General features: G+C 38.1%; 1 protein-coding gene across 10 annotated transcripts in view; it reads left to right on the top strand.

The window, feature by feature from the left end:
* LOC125238836 (transcription factor CP2-like protein 1) overlaps positions 1-21441 on the top strand; it is a 131156-nt gene that overhangs the window by 25331 nt on the left and 84384 nt on the right. For 5 of the 10 annotated variants that reach the window (XM_048146292.1, XM_048146283.1, XM_048146286.1 and 2 more), the window contains one exon: positions 954-1499. In XM_048146292.1, the coding sequence (XP_048002249.1) occupies positions 1283-1499 (217 nt within the window). In that variant the 5' untranslated portion in view covers positions 954-1282. Of the gene's footprint in view, positions 1-953; positions 1500-5857; positions 6026-6086; positions 6105-21441 lie in introns of those variants that run through there. The other 5 variants (XM_048146289.1, XM_048146288.1, XM_048146290.1 and 2 more) reach the window with 5 other exon arrangements.

Genomic DNA, 21441 nt, shown 5'->3' with positions numbered 1-21441 from the left:
TCCCTGTTACTTTGCTTTAACAGGGCTATAGTGGTCTTTTAACACAATGATATAAAATCGCCGTCAATAGAATTTGTGAACAATGTAAACAAACCTTGTAGTCAAAATATCTTTAATTTCCATTCTAACTCATCAGATACTGGCTAAATCCATGCGTTATTTCACATTATGATCCCCAACCTTTAAAATAATAAAATTGTGCTAGAATATTGATATTTTATATAATATATAATAGTTTGTTTACATTGTTGACAATTTCTATTGGCGGCGATGTTACCTCAGTTACTTTTTATGGCGAAATCTCTTTTTCTCCTATTAGGATTGAAAGAGCTCTCGATTCTGAGTGGAAACTACATAAAAATTTCCAAATCCAAAAAAAAAGTGGGGGGACAAAAGAAAATGGCCCAGTTAGAGATAGCCAGCCAAACCAGTTTTGATATTAGAATGTCGCGTCTATACTATATTTAAGTAGTAAGTTTTATATCTTAATAATTAATATCTGATGATACAAAGATATCAAATGTCAGACCAGCTCACCACAGGTGCATTAAGACACATTATTGTGATATAGCAAGCTGATTGCTTGTGCGCGAGTGCTTATTCATCAGAAGTAAGAATTTATTTATAATATATGTTGGCCTATTTTTGAAAATATGTAAGGTGTTCTCCACAATATTTTTAACCCCCGACGCAAAATTGAAGGGGTGTTATAAGTTTGACGTGTCTGTGTGTCTGTCTGTCTGTCTGTCTGTTTGTCTGTCTGTCTGTGTGTGTCTGTCTGTGGCATCGTAGCTCCCGAACGGATGAACCAATTCAGATTTAGTTTTTTTTTGTCTGAAAGCTGAGTTAGTCGCGTGTTCTTAGCCATGTTTCATGAAAATCGGTCTACTATGGGGGGTTTTTTCAAAATTTGACTACTTATACAAAATTCTAAAATCTCGATTTGCTTCCAGGAGCCGTAGTACCGCCACCGGTGCCAAAGCCAGCGTACCACGAACCCCATGGCCCCCCACAGCTGCCAGCCAACCTATCTGTCCGGCAATCGCTTCACCACCAAATCTACCCCCCTCGAACCCCACATACAGTACCACCTCTGTCGTTCGAACACCAACATGCTATTGAAGATCGAGAACGAACTCCTCCAGAGTCACCGTCAGCGAGAAACCACAGGAATCAAAAAGCTGTACAACTCCTTCTTTGTACTCTTTTAAAAAAAATAACCAACTCATCATCATCATCTCATCATCATCAAGTGACTTTATAGTGTAGTGATGGCTCAGTGATGGAATCATCCATATATCAGGACTATACAGAACGGAACTGGAACACTTGGGAGAGTTCGGTGCGCCTGGTGGGACAGGGAGAGGAGATTGGGATGTATCTGGAGGAGAGAGAGGGACGGAAGAGGAAGTGGCAGCAGGTCGAGGGGGGGAAGATGATGCGCCGGGAGGAGGGGGAGGAGAAGGAACAAAGGAAGGTGCCGCCGAAGAAGATTATGGGTGAGTTGGACTTATTATCGTTTTTATCTTTAACTAGCTTTTTCCCGCTAAACACTAAAAACTAATCTTGTTTTCCCATACAAACTTTGGACCCCCATTTCACCCCCTTAGGAGGTGAATTTTGTAAAATCCTTTCTTAGTGCTCCTCTACACCTTCTAAGGAACCTACGTGCCAAATTTGGAATCTCTAGGACCAGCGGTTTCGGCTGTGCGTTGATATGTCAGTCGGTCCGTCAGTCAGTTTCTTCTTTTATATATTTAGATTCTGCACAGATTTGAAAGTGTAGAAAAGGGAAAAGAAAAATCATATTTTATTGTAATGTAGTATTTCACTAATAGTACGTAGAAAACAAAAAAAAAAAACATCCACGACTCAGGTACAAATATCTGTGCTCATCACACAAATAAATGCCCTTACCGGGATTCGAACACATCAGGACCGGTGCTTAGCAGGCAGGATCGCGCTATGCCAGACCGGTCTTCAAATCGTATGTATGTGGGTACTGATGGGTATGCAACTGCCCAAAAATGTAACAAAATGAAATTGGATACATACAGTTGTTGCAAAAAGGTAAACGTATTAATGACTGACCGTCCTGCCTGCCCTTCGCAGCAGGAAGTCGTTCATCCCATTACCCGCCGGACTTGTGAGTTGCTCAATAACCACTATTACCAGTGTCCAGAACAGGTAACATTACCCAGGAAGATTCTGGAAGACACGTGCTAAGATTATGTGCCAACAGCAACACTCTTAGCGGCAACCCACACTCAGTCGCCTGAGTGTAGATAGTCCCTTAACTAACCATCGGTAAAATTTATGCTCTTGTATTAATAAGATGAAATGAAATGAAATGCATTTATCTGTACATAATGTTAAGCAAATAAATGCATTTCATTTCATTTCATTTCATTAAGGATTACAAAAGTACAGCTAACAGTGTTGCCGATGGTTCGAGAAGAGTTATGTACAGTCAACCAATTGGAACCCTAGGCCACTGTAGAACTATGTCATAGTGACGTTATAAATCAGATTGTAAGAAATCTCTTACTGCTTGTCATTTTGACATGGTTGTAGAGTGGCCTATACAGTCAACCAATTGGAACATTTGGAACCCTGGGCCACACTACAACCATGCATATCGAAATGACAAGTAGTTAGAGATTTCATACAGTCTGTCAAGTAAAAATCACGTCACGCGAAACTTCAACGCACTGTACCGTCGCCATTTTTCGTTTACGAGAAAAAAAAATACGTGTCTAATATTCTTCGATAATTATTTATTTATTTAAACTTTATTACACAATTAAAAAAAGTACAAATGGCGGACTTTATGCTAGCAGGCATTCTCTACCAGTCAACCATGGGCTAAACCGAGAGATCGTGTTGGTGCAGGGTCATAAAACAGTTAAGTAGTGAAATAACAAGGAATTATATACATATACCTAAATTTGCCTAACTAGCAGTGGCGTAGCGTCGATACAACTCGATTCCCAACGGGTTCCCTAAAATTCTGCAGTATCTGTAGAAGTCCATACAAAACAGATCCCAAAAACCCCACCGGCTTTACCAATGAAAATCTTCACGCCTCGCCACTGCTAACTAGTTATATCTACATTAACTAACTAGATAATCTAATTGACGGACTAATTAGTTTTCTTAGTCGTCTCGCCTATTACAATACAATACAATACAATCCTTTATTGATAAAATATTTTTTTTTTTTTTATTGGCGAGATAAAAGCCATGTATACGACACCGCTGGCTCGGCCACCTGGAAAGGGTAGGAGAGGATCGTGGTGTGAGAAGAGCATATGTGGGACACCCGGGTGGAAAACGTCCGCGTGGGCGTCCCAGATATCGCTGGTGCGAGGAAGCCCTGAAAGACCTGTCCGCACTCAGTGTACCCAACTGGCGTGAAGTGGCGCAGGATAGGGCAGAGTGGCGATCTCTTGTGTCGGAGGCCAAGATCCTTTTTGGGTCGCTGAGCCAGTGAAGTAACTAATAAGTACTTATGTATCTTAATTCTTATTAATCTCGAGTATGTTAACATACAATTATTACAAAACTATCAAAATCTAACTGACCTACGCATCTAAATGCTTTCCCATAATTTAAGTTTCAATCATAATCAGTTTATTTATTAGTACAATCTTAAACCAAACTATCAATTTTTACATTTATACACACACAACAGAGTTGAAATTCCAATCCATACATTAGTTTCAACGATACGTGACGTCACATCTGAGTACCTAGCCAACGTCACAAGTCACAATATGCTTTAGCGTATCGTAGCCAGCTCTCCCTATCGCTCTTACGGCCCGGCCACGACATCGGTCTAAACAATAACTTTAAGGGAAGATTCTTTAGTTCCAATACCATACAATCAATTTCTCTAAGAAACTAGCCTCTTAACTCTCACGTTTATCGAATTATTAAAAAAAAATTACTGATTACAATGCAATAAGGTGAACAAGTGGATCACACAGTGAACATCTCAGTGGACATATTTATCTTTATAGTCGATTGTTAATTTGGCAACGTACCTTGTAGTGGCGCGACAGAGCCAGCCTGCGTTGTGATAGCCACGTAACCGATCAACATTCGAACAATCTCTTACCTCAGGATGCTGAAGACCGGGCAAAGTGGAGAAGGTTGAGCACACAGAACTTAATTTAGATAGAAGAAACAAATTCATATATTTGTATAGGGGTCGAGCGTGTCAAATTTTGTACTGAAGTTGATTCTTGCCTGTAATTTTAAATATTTCTCAGGCTCTTGATTGTTCATAATTTTTGTGTTGTTGCAATTGAATATCACGTAACGAGGCATTTTTATGTTTTGGTTGACTTCAACTTACAAAAATTGACGCCCGAAAGCTGCAAGCTGCGAGTAAAGACGGACAACTCAGTGGATATCACTGAGTTCATTTGACACGCTAAGTAGATACGTTTGCTTGATCTATGGTATATATGACATCTGTGGTTGAACAGGAAAGCGGACCCTGACGCTAGGCCGGGAAAATGCTAGGTTGAAGAAGAAGAAGAAGAGTCTGCCTCTTTTGCACTAATGGGATGTTCATATACGTGACAGCTTCTCTTTAGCGTAGTTCAGTTCAGCAGTCTTTAAGTAAGCGATGGGTCTGTGGCTAGGCATGTATGCCTCGTTTGACGTAGCATTGTTGACACAACTCGACCAATCAGAGGCGATCGTCAAAGAGTTTGCGCAGACGCGACTCGACGGTGAAAACAAATCTGTCCGATTTGAGACTTTGCTGTGACGAGATATGGTTTAGTGATAGCGTTGTACGCATGCGCGGAACGCGTGACGGTCAAATTAGTGGTATCAATTAGGAACAAGTTTAAGTGACATTTATATCGTCTTCAATTTGGACAGAAGAGGCGAACGAAGATTGTTACTTTATCGCTTGTGGTGTTTTCGTTTTCGCAGATAAACAAAAGAACATCGCTTTCTTTTTAAGTTTATGACTACACGTAACCAAAAGCGCATATAATGATACATACCTACATACTTACAGATTTTAACCCTTTAATGCATACTAAACTAATAATCCATTAATGATATTGAACTCTATTGAGAATTGTTAAAGTTTCGGTTTCAACAAATATTTCTTAATTCATGCGGTAAAGGGTTAAGTACAAGTAGGTATATTGGCAACGTGTGTGACAGAGTAGCGCCACTCTGTCACGCACGTTGCCAATATATTGTCATTAATACATGCCATCTTATGGGCATGTCCAACATTAATGCTATAGCGGCGGCCGTTGGAACTAATTTGAAAAGCCGACAACATGAGGGCAGCAGCAGTCGTGCACGTAGCGTAGCGAATAAGTCATGCGATCCGTATCCGCGTAATCAATTAATCATTATGAATGTCACTGTCATTACACTCATTACAAATTACACTTATTACAATTCAATCAGAGAATAATATATTTTGTCCTTGTTGTTATACTTTTGATCAGCAATAGGTCCCTTTGATCAGCAACCAGGGGACCAATTTTTGAATTCCGAATGCATGAATTCGCCGTTCGAAAGTCTGTGGAAAACCACGAAATTATACTATTCTTGAAAAAGTAGGGCTAGTAATTTTAAATCTAGCAGTAATAGGCCACCAGTTTATCATCAACGTGGTCCTCAGATGAAAAAGTAGACCCCTCTCATCTTTCCTAGCATTTTTTGTCATTACAAAAGACAAAAGACCCTCTGAGAGCTCTCGTGCTCGCAGGCAAGATATCATAAACCGGTCCACGCTCCGCCATTAACTTATCATTGCCGATAAAATTAATGAACGCTGTGACAATACTATAAACTCGAGCGATACAGTTGACGGCGAATCGTCTTCGATCAGGACGTTTAAAAAGTTCGCGATTTGTCTTTGCGCGAGTGTTTTTTTTTTCTTTTTCACTTTTTTTCTTTCGTGGCTTCTTAACTGCCAGTTGTAATTGTGTTTTTACTTTTTATGCATAGTTGTAAGTGGCCAGTGTTTGTGACATTAAGCGTGGTAATGTTTTTGGTATCAAGTGACATATCTGGATTATAAGCCAAGCGTGTAGCTGATTTTGTAAAATAACATGGGCAAGGTATAACTTTGTTTTTATGTCGGCCTGGTGTTATTGCCAGCTGTGAGCATATATGCTACGGGTAATATTTATCACCTCTATTGTCATATTCTTTATTACAATAGAGCTCTGATTATTTAGATTAAACTAATATACCTACTATGTGAAAACAACATATTTGCACCATTTGTCTTGAGTTAACAGACTCTTTTCAGTTCAGAGTGATTTTTCCTTCCGAGCTGTCAAATTCGTTTATTTTTCTAACTCTTATCAAATCTAGGGTGAACAGGCATCTTCTGAGCGAGCTCACTTCATCGTAGGCCACGTCTTTGCCTTTGGCTAGTCTGTGACCAGGAGTAAGCCCATTTATAATAATACTAACTGGGAAAAGTGGAAAGTTGGGAACTCGCATTAGTCGAAAAATCCCGCGCACCCTCTGGCTTTGATTTACAACAAGGTTTTGATTTTCGGCTTCGCCTCAAATTGTTATCTGTTACCTACTTACACTTTTCTGACCTCTTTTAAAAACCTATTGCATATAATGCTATTATTGTAGGCATACCTGTAGGTGTGTTTCTAAAACTTCATATCGTAACCATAACAGATAGACTCCATATTTTAATCTGTCTCTGTTCGGAAGAGATATCAATATTTTTGTGTTTCATACTAAATATAGCTCTATCGTATCTATGTCTTAACTGTGACGTTTTCAATCAAAAGATAACACAATGCCGGTTGTCTATAAGATCAATTTCATATTGAAGCCATTATGGAAAAAGCGCCTTATAGACAATCGACAAGTAGCCTTTTGATTCAAAAATGTACAAATAAGTTCATCGCTCAAAAACACTTTGATGAAATAGAATATGCAATATTTATAAGGAAATCATCATAATCCATACTAATATTATAAATGGGAAAGTGTGTGTCTGTTTGTTTGTCCGTCTTTCACGGCAGAACGGAGCGACGAATTGACGTGATTTTTTAAGTGGAGATAGTTGAAGGGATGGAGAGTGACATAGGCTACTTTTCGTCTCTTTCAAACGCGAGCGAAGCCGCGCTCAAAAGCTATTCGTAATAGTATTTGATAAAGCGCATAGCAACAGACTTCACAAACAATTGTATCTCTAATTATGAAAGACTAGCTTTTGCCCGCGGCATCGCTCGGGTTAGAAAGAGACAAAAATTAGCCTAAGTCACTCTCCATCCCTTCAAGTATTCCACTTCAAAAATCACGATAATTCGTCGCTCCGTTTTGCCGTGAAAGATGGACAAACAAACAGACACACACACTTTCGCATTTATAATATTAGTATGGATATAGCTTCAAAACATTATTAACACTTATTACAAACAGATAACGGTTAAATAGTACACAGAAATGAACAAAGGAATAAATGTACAAACTAACCTAATCACAAAATTTTTATTTTTAAAAAACCCCGATAGTGGACCGATTTTCACGAAACATGGCTAAGAACACTACCTCTAATTCAGCTTTCAAAAAAAAATTTTAATCGAATCGGGAAGATAAAGAGACAGACACACACACTTTCCCATTTATAATAATAGTAATATCTAGAGGTAGTATCGATTGCTGTCAAAGTAAAATTGTGTAGTCACATTGTATGAAATGATCTGCCATCTCTCGACCACAGATTAATTGAATAGTTACCTACTTCTCCGCCGGTCCCAGCTGGATAACGACAGCTTCAGACAGAGAGCTCTGGAGAACCTTGGAGGAGGCCTATACCCTATAAAAAGGGGAACTCACTCAGAAAAAAAAAAACTCCTGAACTTACCTTATTTAGTTACTACTTTACTAGTTATAATGTTAATTATCCTGGTGAGAAATAAATGGCTTTTTTATTTTTATTTTATTTTTACCTGCTTCTCGACACAGGATACAACTTTTATTCGACATTTTGGTTAGGTGGTGGTAGACATTTGTGCCGTTATCTGGGTAAAAGGACCTTATTTCTCGGTGGCGCTTACGTCCCGCGGCGTCGTATTTGTATACGATCATAGCTCATAACGCCGTAAGCGCCATAGACAATAAGGTCCGCTGAGAGAAATTTGCATTGTGAATTTAACAAGTTCGACTTGTTGCGGGTTTATCCGTTTGAAACAAAAGTATTTTAGTAAATGGAATAAATCACAATATTGATGAATGATGATACAAGTCGAATTTGTTCGAACAACAAGGTCAATCTTGTTAAAAGATATTTGATTGAATCAGCCAAAGATATGTTTAAAACAATATGATCGACTTGTTGATTGAAATAAAATGAAACTTGTAAAATGTACTAGTTACACTTAACAAAATCTAACTTGTTGTTTGAACCAAAGAGCACGTAGGCGCTATTTTAACCAAAAAACTTGTTGAACGAGCATGAAAATTGGTTGTTTTTTCTCTGTGTCCCTTTACCCAGATAACGTTACATTTTTGCGCGTTCCGGCCGCTCACATACACAGTGTAACAAAAATGGTGGTGATCCGTTTAAGGGCGTACTCAGTATCGTATTCTTATCAGGAAAAAGTAGAAGAAAATGTTTTTTCCGCTAAAAAAATTTTCACTTTTGTATGAGCCGGGCCGCGCGAATCGGTCGAATCTCCATACAAAGATAAAAAAAATTTTTGCGAAAAAAAATTTTTATCCTACTTTTTCCTGATGAGAATACGATACTGAATACGCCCTTAAACGGATCACCACCATTTTTGTTACACCCTGTATATATGATGGCGGCTGTAGTTAATAATCACTAAAGATACCTATGTTTGTTAGTACATTAGTATTTGTATGCGTTTAATGTTTCTAATGATAACGACGTAAACGATAATGTTAAGTAAATTGCTTTTCTTACGTCTGACATCATTGGTATTATCAATTAAAAATATTTACAATGCATTTGTCGGGTGGTTGCAGTTGATACATAATATGTATTGATACGGAATATGTGTACAAAAGTGGTCACTAAATCAAAAATTTTTTTACAAAAAAAGCCACAAAAAATCTATATTTCTAACTAACAAGGGAATCAAAATGAATAAAGTAAGTACTTAGCTAGTTCCCATTCCGTGGACCTAGAATCTATGATGTTACGAAGTAAACTCGATACGTTATGATTGTCATGAATATTGCCAGAAAATATTTTCCTTTGAAGCATTTTTGAGAGAAACACTACAGATGCCTCGGGGTGAAAACGGATTCCCATGCCTCGTACTTATCCCTATCCGCTATATACCCAAGGAAATCCTCATTTTCCCGGCTTCTGATATGTAAAAAGGCCCAAAAAGAAAACACTCACACTTGACTAAACAATAATGTATTAAATCAATAGGTACTGGTAGAAAAGCTTGACTATGGTTTGTTTCCTTCTAGACGTCATGTTTCTCGGAAAAATCTTAACACCGCGATCTAGCTTTTTTGACACTCGGTACAGCGACATCTAGATGGAAATTTGACAACTAAAAGTAACAGAATGCAAATGTACTAATAATATATACAGATGTTAGACAGATATATACTATTCTTTCAACCCCCTGTTTGCTAAGAGTAGCCCTGAAACCAGCAGTTTCATGTGCTCTAACTTCTTTAGATAAATTAGATAATACAGACGTGAGTTTGTCTGTATGTATGTATGTAGAGGCTCTAGGGTCGCGACGAATGACATTTGTATCTAAAAGTGTTAATATCAATAGGTGGCCATTATCTGCCACGCGCGAGGTCAAACCCGTAATTCAAACATATCATCTCATATCTTACATATCTTGATCCCTAGTCCTGTAATAACTATGTATATTTCGTGGTCAGACGTAGTATGGTTTAGAGCGATGGGGTTGGAGTATGACCTCTCAATCTGTAAACATCATGACTTGAAGATTAATGGTCACATGAATGATTCCGGAATGATAAATAAAGGGATTATTTCATACAAATATGTAAGAATTATAACATTTTTGATGGATCTCTCTTAGACGCAGTCAAATTGGGCAGTCCTTAACTGTGCGTTTCGGGTTCGAAGGTTCCAACTTAACTGTACAATGAAATATCGCTTGTGTTATTTTAGAGCAACGCGATTTTGTAATCTTTAAAAATAAAGAGTATTCTCATTTTAAATTCCGGCATCGCACTTACCGATAGTGTAGGTAACGGAAATTCCTTACCATTAGCACAGTATAATAAAGAGTACTATCGTACAGTATGGCCACTCCCGCTCCCCGCTGAAAGTGCCGCCCACCCCCTCTCGGTTACCTCACAGTTACCGCCTGTCAAAAACGCGAACAATAGACCTGTCATATTTCACTCATACAAGCAGGGTACGCGTTCACCTACACGAGCTTAGAATGTGTGTTAGGAACGCGCCTCTTTCATATATTTGATCGCCAGTGTCCGGGGTGTGCGATTAGGTGATTCGTGTGCTCGATTGTCTACTAGGTACTATACCTGATATAAAAATGAGACAGGTCTTTCCAGTTGTATTTAACATATAATATATATATTTACTCAAAAATATCGAATTTCCATTCTCTCTTCTCTGTTATTGTTAACCTCCGACGCAAAAACGAAGGGGTGTTATAAGTTTGACGTGTCTGTCTGTCTGTCGGTCTAGATCCCGAACGGATGAACCGATTTAGATTTAGTTTTTTTTGTCTGAAAGCTGAGTTAATCAGGAGTGTTCTTAGCCATGTTTAATGAAAATCGGTTTACTATGTCGCGGTCGGGGGTTTTTTCAAAATTTTAATTTTGTGGTTATATTATTATTCACTTCTGATAAGAGTAAGACTACAATAGATCACTCTTTTATCCTTCTACAAATAATAATACATACCAGATTACTACTTTCTACTTATCATTCAGAAATACTTAATCCGTTGGCCCAGTGACCTAAAACGAGACTTGGCCTTTGACACAAGACAGCGGCTCATTTATTACTCCTGCACAGTGCACTACTCCTCACATTATTCCTCCTATTATAGACTCTGAGCAATGCCAAAAGTATCAAGTGGTACGTACCCTGTGGATCAACGCTCCTTGCCCTCTCCCGTGGCACAATATAATAAAGAGTACTATCGTACAGTATGGCCACTCCCGCTCCCCGCTGAAAGTGCCGCCCACCCGCTCTCGGTTACCTCACACCGCCTGTCAAGAACGCGACCAGTCGACCGTCGACCTGTCATAAAATCTCACTCATACAAGCACGGTTCGCGTTCGCCTACACGAGCTTAGACTGTGTGCGTAAAATCGCGCCTCTTTCATATTTTGATCGCCTTTGTCCGAGGTGTGCCCTTGAGCCCCTTGATAGAATTTGATACAGGCCCCGATGATGCATAACCCGAGTTTGCAGTTGCACTGATGGGCTTCCTATAGTTCTTATATGGGGCGTTTAACAGACCGCCCGAGGCTTTGTGACGCTATTTAACTCTTCACACTATTTCCTCGAGGTGTCGTAGTCAAAGAAGTCTGCGTGGCAGGGTCGCCATGTAATAACAAAATATACAGATGAGGATGGGCAGCGTCACGGGATGACTAGTTAAATGATAGACACGAGTAGTAGGTAAAGTAATGAATTCAATCAATCCATTTATTGTATAAAGGTGTGCCTATATATACATTTTGAGGTTGTCGCTGACCAAGCAATATGCGTTATGTCGCAGTAAACCATTGTGTTACTGCTAAACACGGAAAGTGGCTAATATGCCATTACACCTATTTCCTCCCTTATTTTATTAAGTGCAGCCATTAGATCTTCAATATCTACAGACAGTTTAGATCAGAACAAAAAGTCTCCCTTCACCACATTAATGCGAAAATCTTGTTAAACCATTCCATATTATATTACTTAACCTACTCTAACACGAGTATCAATTCATTTCGCCACACCCTCACGCATATTAACGTACTAAGTGAATTCTCAAACGCTTCAGACCAAACATAACACTGAAAATAATCCAACTGACGTAACTCTATTGCAGGCGATAATATCGCTAACTGCTATTAAAATATGACTTGGAGTTATTGTCAACATATTGTACTAGCTTTTTCCCGCGGCTTCGCTCGCGGTTAATTCGATAACTGCCAAGGAGTGGAATTCCTTGCCGGCGGCTACATTTCCGAGCTCATATAACCCGGCAACCTTCCAATCTAGGGTGAACAGGCATCTTCTAGACGAGTTCACTCCATCGTAGGCCACGTCTTTGCCTTTGGCTAGTCTGAGAGGAGAAAAAAAACCATTTTAGGGAAGTGGGGGGTTAGAAAGAGACAAAAGTAGCCTATATCACGCTCCATCTCTTCAACTATCTCCACTTAAAACATAACGTCAGTGTTGCCAGATCTACTGATTTAGCAGTAGATCTACCTGATTTTAAAAAAATCTACTGATCTACTGCTTTTTTTGTAATTTTTCAAGAAATCTACCTGCTTTTTCCCAAATCGATATTTTTTTAGTATAAACAATTGGATTGGCTTCAAATTTTTACTATAGACGGTCCAACAACTTAGTCAAGGCGTGAAATTAAAATTTTCTATGGGCCAACTTTCATCCCTTCATTTCTTAAAGTTGCTGCTTTTTTCTAGTGACAGAAATCGCTTGACAGACTTTATATCTGTGATTGTTCGTAGTGTAGTGGTAGCTTTGCATTAGCAATAGCGATTTAGGCGGGTGCAAGAAGTTTGATGTTTGTATTCTAACTGGTTTAATATGTGTTAATATCAAATAATAGTACATTACGTCAGATGCCGGGAAAGAAGGGCTTACATGCTGTGTAGGTATTTCCATCTGAGTAGGATAGTAATACGAAGCCTGTTAGCCCTTTTCACGGCGAGGCATGTAATTATAGTACTTTTCTCAAACTTGCAATGATATGAAAAAAAAAATCTCTTGATAGTTTTGATAAAACTAGGCAAAAAGAAAACTCTTCTAATTCCGCGCCAAATTTTTTTTTAACTCTGAGGTAACTTATTAAACAGTGACATTCAGGTGCATTAGTACTATTAATGTTTTTTTTCTGATTACTAAATGTCATGGTGTAGTGTCAGCATTTGACGTTTAGAAACAAATGGAGGGTGCTTTACAGGCGGGCTTTTTTTTGCTGTAAACTGTTCTATGAAATATTATCTTCACTCAGCTCACCGGACACGTAGTAGTTCCGACAACATTTCATTGCAAGTTTGAGAAAAAAATCTTATTTGTGCAACTGCCCCATCGATACTGAATAGGAATGGAATCAATTGAATGCATCCTACACCTTATAAAACAAAGTCCCCCTTCGCGTCTGTCTATGTGTGTTCGCGATAAACTCAAAAACTACTGAACGGATTTTCATGCGGTTTTCACCTATGAATAACTGATTCTTGGGGAAGATTTAAGCATATAATTTGTTGAGACTTTGTTTGAAATATAACGATATTTGCTAAACAAGTCGGACAAAATCCCACTGGCTGAGAGCCTTAATCGAAAACGCTGCCCAAACCGTTTGAGCTATATCATGAGCTGTATGGCGAAATAGTGTATCTCTCATAGGTTTACATAAAAGTCCACGAAAGCATATGCCTATCTTTTACGGATAACGTACTATGTATAACCATTTTTAATCCCCATTCGTAGCTGGGGCGGGCCGCTAGTGTGGAATAAGTTTATCTTCGTAAAAATTGTATGGGATAAGTTTTTTCTTGATGTGTGGCCGGATTCTGATTCGTTTTTTTTTTCATACAAACATTTGATCATGGATAAGAAAGAAAAAAAGTTTATCAAAAATGACCTACGTATATTTTTTCCAAAACCTATCAACGCCAATCTTCTGTTAGAGTAAAAACACCAGGATACCACTATTAATTATACAGTTTATTAAACGGAATCTCAAAATACAAGTTCAATGACGAGCTATCTTCAAGTGACGCTCTGAGTCCGTCTGACGCCCAGTTGACAGCGATGCCTAGGGATGGGGACCAGCGACTAGTGATGTCCTTACATTCGCCCATTCTGACCTTGACCTTTCGTCCCGAAGGTCTCTGCTATCCATGCTGCTACTGATGACTGCCGCAGTCAACGCAGCCGAAGCAGGCTGCGCCTCCAACTGGTGGCGGTAGACTTCATCTGTTCATTTGTTCTTTTCTTTTCTGCAAAGTGAACAAGAACTTTGTATACTCCAGCTATACACTCAGGCCCTGGTCCTTTGAAGTGATTAACTCGAGAACCGTTGGAAACGGCCGGTGTAGTTTAAGACTAACTTACACCAAGATATGTAATTGGTCTCATTTTATAGTCGAATCATAGTAATGACATAACTAAACTCAAGATTGCATGACCAGACTAGCCTAGTACAAGTAAGTCAGGTCATTATTTAACAACTCCACAGCCAGTAAGGCTTTAAAACTATTAAGGTGCGATGGTACGAAAAGTACATGTTTTACCGCCATGATCGATACTATATATTAGTCAAATTAATTATGTAAAATAGATGACATCTAGCGGCGGGCAGGTAATTACTGGTGTACAAAACACCATCTAATATTTGCTTGTAAATAACTTCACCCATCAATACATTTCATTTATTTTCAGGCAAGTATTATGCCATTTATGCTTTAAGTTAAGACTTACGGGAGCGGTGCATTCCAAACTAACCAACCGCTCAATATAATAATGATGATTGGCGTCGTTTAAATAGCAAATACATGGAACAAACTCACAGTTGGCTTCGTCACTGTAGGCTGTGAAGCTCCCCACATGCGCAAGAAGGCGTACAACTCGTGAGAGGTTAACATGACACACCCTATGCGTGATCATAGCCACCTTCCAACACAGCACAAGCTCTTGTTAAGAAGCTCTGTAACATACATGGGAAATACTAAGTTCCTTAATGTAACGAGAACGTGATATTTTTTCCTTGGAACTAAGCCAGTAGGTGATAGAATCAGTACAACACAACTGTCGTTCAAGTAACATGATAAGGTTACGAGAAATTAATGTACAATTGGCATAGTCGATGCTCTCAATTACAGATCCGGCTTACATAGCCGTTAAATAATTTAGTAATAAACAATGACAATCAATACAAAATATTGTCATGTAATTTTTTTTTTCATGAATATATATTAAGCAGAATACATGGCTGTTCCTTGGCAGGACCTTTAACAACCGCTGATTATTTTTTTTTTATCAACATGATAAAATTAATAAATGGTAATAATCAATGTGTACTAGCCACCAATTTTGCTATAAGACAACACACATTACCATATCAAAGCTTCATACGCAAGCCACGGTGATACGGCTTCTTTCGTGGCTGTCAGCGCAACGACCGCAGAAGTTGGCCCTTCATGACAAGGTTGTCGCGCAGCCTGTAGCATGCATTCGTTCAGCTAGGCATTCCGAACAGTTGCTCTCTCCGCTCTATTGGAAACCGTAATTTCACCAGCGACCTCTGGAAAGTATGCATGTAAGTGATCCTTTCAAGGTAACCTTGAGATCATTACTCTTTAAGGTCATAAAACATGCTTTTGACAAACAAGGTCTCAAGCTAACCTCTTAAGGATATACCTCTTAAGGACTATATAACACATGATGGCATCTCTGAAGACCTTCATCACAATTAACAGAAGCAGAACAATCCTCTTAAGGATAGACTATATAGCACATGATGGCGTCTGTAAGACCTACATCACAAATAACAGAAGCAGACCAATCCTCTTAAGGATAGTCTATATAACACATGATGGCGTCTGTAAGACCTACATCACAGATAACAGAACTAGCCTCGTAAGGGTAGTCTATATAACATATGATGGCGTCTCTGAAGACCTACATCACAATAACAGAAACAGAACAATCCCCTTAAGGAAAGTCTATGTAACACATGATGGCGTCTATGAAGACCTACATCACAAATAACAGAAACAGAACAATCCCCTTAAGGAAAGCCTATATAACACATGATGGCGTCTCTGAAGACCATCACAAATAACAGTAACAGAACAATCCTCTTAAGGAAAGTCTATGTAACACATGATGGCGTCTCTGAAGACCTTCATCACAAATAACAAAAACAGACCAATCCTCTTAAGGATAGTCTATATAACACATGATGGCGTCTGTAAAGACCTACATCACAAATAACAAAAACAGACCAATCCTCTTAAGGATAGTCTATATAACACATGATGGCGTCTCTAAAGACCTACATCACAAATAACAGAAACAGACCAATCCTCTTAAGGATAGTCTATATAACACATGATGGCGTCTGTAAGGACCTACATCACAAATAACAAAAACAGACCAATCCTCTTAAGGATAGTCTATATAACACATGATGGCGTCTGTAAAGACCTTCATCACAAATAACAAAAACAGACCAATCCTCTTAAGGATAGTCTATATAACACATGATGGCGTCTGTAAAGACCTGCATCACAAATAACAGAAGCAGACCAATCCTCTTAAGGATAGTCTATATAACACATGATGGCGTCTGTAAGACCTACATCACAGATAACAGAACAGAACTAGCCTCGTAAGGGTAGTCTATATAACATATGATGGCGTCTGTGAAGACCTACATCACAATAACAGAAACAGAACAATCCTCTTAAGGAAAGTCTATGTAACACATGATGGCGTCTATGAAGACCTACATCACAAATAACAGAAACAGAACAATCCTCTTAAGGAAAGTCTATGTAACACATGATGGCGTCTATGAAGACCTACATCACAAATAACAGAAACAGAACAATCCTCTTAAGGATAGTCTATATAACACATGATGGCGTCTGTAAGGACCTACATCACAAATAACAAAAACAGACCAATCCTCTTAAGGATAGTCTATATAACACATGATGGCGTCTGTAAAGACCTTCATCACAAATAACAAAAACAGACCAATCCTCTTAAGGATAGTCTATATAACACATGATGGCGTCTGTAAAGACCTACATCACAAATAACAAAAACAGACCAATCCTCTTAAGGATAGTCTATATAACACATGATGGCGTCTGTAAAGACCTACATCACAAATAACAAAAACAGACCAATCCTCTTAAGGATAGTCTATATAACACATGATGGCGTCTGTAAAGACCTACATCACAAATAACAAAAACAGACCAATCCTCTTAAGGATAGTCTATATAACACATGATGGCGTCTGTAAAGACCTGCATCACAATAATAGGTCTTATGCACATGGTCCGCCTCCTAAGGCCAACATTGCATAATCAGAACTACTTAAGAAACAATAATCAAAGTAACAAATGTATAGCAGACATTAAAGTAATCATTATAATTATGATTCACACTTTAAGTGACGGAAATCACTTCATTTTTACTTGTGGATATCACATTAGTTACACTACCGTGGATACCACAAGATTCAGGTACAATGTGCTTATCAGGAAACCCTGTGAACAGAATATATTATTAACATCATGTATAGGCAACACAACTCGGTTCTTAATCCGGCGTGTATATATGCAATGGCAACTCGGTTCCTAATTTGAGAGTAATAGCACAAGCACAACTCGGTTCTCAATCCGGCGTGCATATATGTAATGACAACTCAGTTCTTAATCTGAGACTAATAAGGCAAAACACAACTCGGTTCTTAATCCGGCGTGCATATATGTAATGACAACTCAGTTCTTAATCTGAGACTAATAAGGCAAAACACAACTCGGTTCTTAATCCGGCGTGCATATATGTAATGACAACTCAGTTCTTAATCTGAGACTAATAAGGCAAAACACAACTCGGTTCTTAATCCGGCGTGCAACTTGTCTTATTTTTCCCGTGCCCCTAAGGTAACACGCTTACTATATATACCATTATTGAAATACATTCCAGTCAACCAAGAATAATCTTATGGCACTTGGCTTGACTTATCGAGGTTTCACTACATTCAAATAATGTAATATTTTATCTATCATTGTTCACTTACCAAATGGTTCTTGACAAAGGTATTTATATATCATCATCAGGCATGGTGCATAAGCTTAATAATTAAACCATCAAGCTTGCCAGACACACTAGAGAGGTGCTCCAGCTGTAGGTATATGTGCAATTTAAAGCACAACATTATCCATATAGCTGCCACCTGCACAACTACATAATTTTGTTAGTTGTATTAATACTATGCATATGCAAGAATACTTAGTACAGGTGTTGAGTTTTTATAACAAAATATCATTATTTTTGATTCTTGCAAAAGTCACAAAACATGTAAAATATATATAACAACAACAACAACAACATACAATCACGCCTGTATCCCATAAAGGGGTAGGCAGAGCACATGAAACTACTAAAGCTTCAGTGCCACTCTTGGCAAATAAGGGGTTGAAAGAAAATGAAACTGTGACATTGCAGTGACAGGTTGCCAGCCTCTCGCCTACGCCACAATTTAACCCATATCCCACAGTCGCCTTCTACGACACCCACGGGAAGAAAGGGGGTGGTGAAATTCTTAACCCGTCACCACACAGGCAGGTAAAATATATATATTCTTGTGAAATCAAGAAGCAATAGAAGTGTACAGTTATTTTTTTTTATATTTCAAGGAACAGAACATATTAAAAGTAGACAATACTTGTCAACTTCAAACGTTACCTGTTTGTCATGCTTCAGTTCAGAGACATTCCTTCGCAGTGAAGGGGTAAAATTATTAGAAGCTCCAATTAAGTTATTTACCTCAGATTATTGCACATCTGTTAAAAACTTAACTGATTGGCATGTTTCAAGCCCAATTCCAAATCAAACTGATTTGTTGTAACAGACAAGTATAGCATGTAGACCGTTAAAGTCCATCAGGTCTATAAATATCAAAATCTCTTACCATTAGCTATGACAAATTTTACCAGTGTCATAAATAGTTCAATAGATATCCAGTTTGGTGTTTCCAGCTTTTAGCAAGATTTAACCTCAGAAACTTCTGGAATCATGCCTTATCAATGCAAGTATTTTCAACTTATGGTCAATATTCACCAGGTTACCGGCAGGCAACTACTGTAATCAATAAATTAATCTGGAAAGGAATGTAATTAAGGAACAAATTATATCACTGATAATGCATTAAATGGACACTGGACTATGTCATGATAATAAATGTTCCAAGTGTCTGTCTAGGGAATATATTTGTCTTTGGTTCAATTTAGAACATGATTACATTTCTTGTCAAAAATGTTTGCAATGCTAAACCAACATTATTATACACAAAACAGCATCAACAATACACTATACTTCAGTGCTATGCCCTTAATTTTGACACACATTATGGTTTTAACAAGATGCATAATTAACCTCATCAAAATATTATTATGTTAATATTATTATTATTTTCTCAACATTTTTGATAAATTTGTGCCATGTAATATAGCAACATGTTTCCTCATTTAGAAAAATGCAAGATCATACAGAGTTTATATGCATAAGAATGTCACTAAGACAGATTTCAAAATACAGTCCCCGGTACAGGCCCCGGAGAAGTGTTAGTGAACTTATAGTCAACAGTTGTCAAAGTTTCTTATGCTTATTTACTCATCCCTTTATACCAACCTGTAGTGAATTTAAAATGTATTTACTGTCAGTATACTTACATAAGCCAGATGCAATGGTACAATATTATTGAGTAGGATAAATACCTTATTCCATGTCATTCCGGACAAACTTATATTTAATATGACAAATAGGGCAAGATAATGATCATCTCTCTTTGTAGATCATAAAACTCATAAAGTCACCTGTTATAAGGAATCATTTAGGTGCCATTTAGATTGAAACTTATCTTATATTTTGTTTCACTGTGACACCGTGACAATTGTCAATATATCACAAGTAGGTACAATATGTATTATGTATTCTGAAACATATCTGGAAGCACAAAAACACAACACACAAGGTGAGCTAATGATTATTCACTACAGCAGCCTCTCTATACATTTATACTCTGCCCGGAGCATTGTTGTGAATGACAACTTGGATGTGTTTTTAACGTCTCACCGTCCATGACTTACTGTGGTACTTATTGTGATACATTTTGTGAGCACATCCAAGTATTAGTATCTTCAACATATACATAATTAAGTTGATCTGAAATAAAGAAACACAACACAGTATTCTGGATGTTGATCACTTCTGCCCCAGAGCACTGTGTTTGGATCACATTTACTTCCTGTTACACACTCATTATGATCAAATACTACTCCAAAGTGTGAATATCTCTTAAAGTGCAATGGATCTGAAAAACACAAGACACGCACGCCACTACACGGCATGTTCTACCTCTTTGTTGGTAGGTACAAATACGGACAACTATTTGCATCACATTCTTTGCCTCGTACACTTTTAACTGTAATATATGGTGCTAGTGTCTTTACTCGTTGAATCAGATCGACTGGTGTTAATTAAATACTGTTGGACGACAATAAATGGTTACGAGCGCGGCGCGAGAATGGCATTGTCAATTTCGGACAAATTTCATAGTACGGGCGTATATGGGTAACTTAATATCGCGCTTCTGAAACTGTTAGAGTAAAAACACCAGGATACCACTATTAATTATACAGTTTATTAAACGGAATCTCAAAATACAAGTTCAATGACGAGCTATCTTCAAGTGACGCTCTGAGTCCGTCTGACGCCCAGTTGACAGCGATGCCTAGGGATGGGGACCAGCGACTAGTGATGTCCTTACACTTCATAAATTTGAAATCGCGAGAAGTCTAAAAGAGTTCCAGGACGGTGTTCGTGTCACAGCATCATTTTTCTTTCATTCTTCTTCACTTAGTATCAATATTTGTAGTCTACTGCTTTTTTACCCGATCTACTGGTTTTTTATTCATTTTTCTACTGTATACTTCAGATTCCGTCTGGCAACACTGCATAACGTCGATTGGTCGCTCCGTTTTGCCGTGAAAGGCGGACAAACAAACAGATACACACACTTTTCCATTTATAATATTAGTATGGATCAGCCAGTTGACAACATAAACTTCTGTACAGCTCCGAGCCTTATTTCATGAAGATAAAGAAGAACTAAGTATGTTCTTCTAATATCATAGCAATTGAGGCGTAGTTAGTGACGTTTCAGAGGCACGACACCGGATTGTATTGGTGCTAATAAATCTTGAAATATAAACAAGTTTACTTGAATTTTATACTCCAAAGGACACCCTTAGTTAGTTGTATTTGGCATTTTCCGCAAGTCGACAACCATGGTTGTCGACTTGCGGAAAATGCCAAATACAACCTAAGTACTGTAACACGTCAACAAATTAAATTAGTTACCAGTTGATGAACAGTTTGACTACTAATAAATAAAGACTGTATCGTTAAGTATGAAGACAACTTTGAGTAGCCGT

This window comes from Leguminivora glycinivorella, chromosome 24, assembly GCF_023078275.1.
Source record: "Leguminivora glycinivorella isolate SPB_JAAS2020 chromosome 24, LegGlyc_1.1, whole genome shotgun sequence".
Taxonomy (NCBI): Eukaryota; Metazoa; Arthropoda; class Insecta; order Lepidoptera; family Tortricidae; genus Leguminivora; species Leguminivora glycinivorella.
Note: the sequence above shows the minus strand (reverse complement) of the source record. Positions and strands in the feature narration are given on the sequence as shown.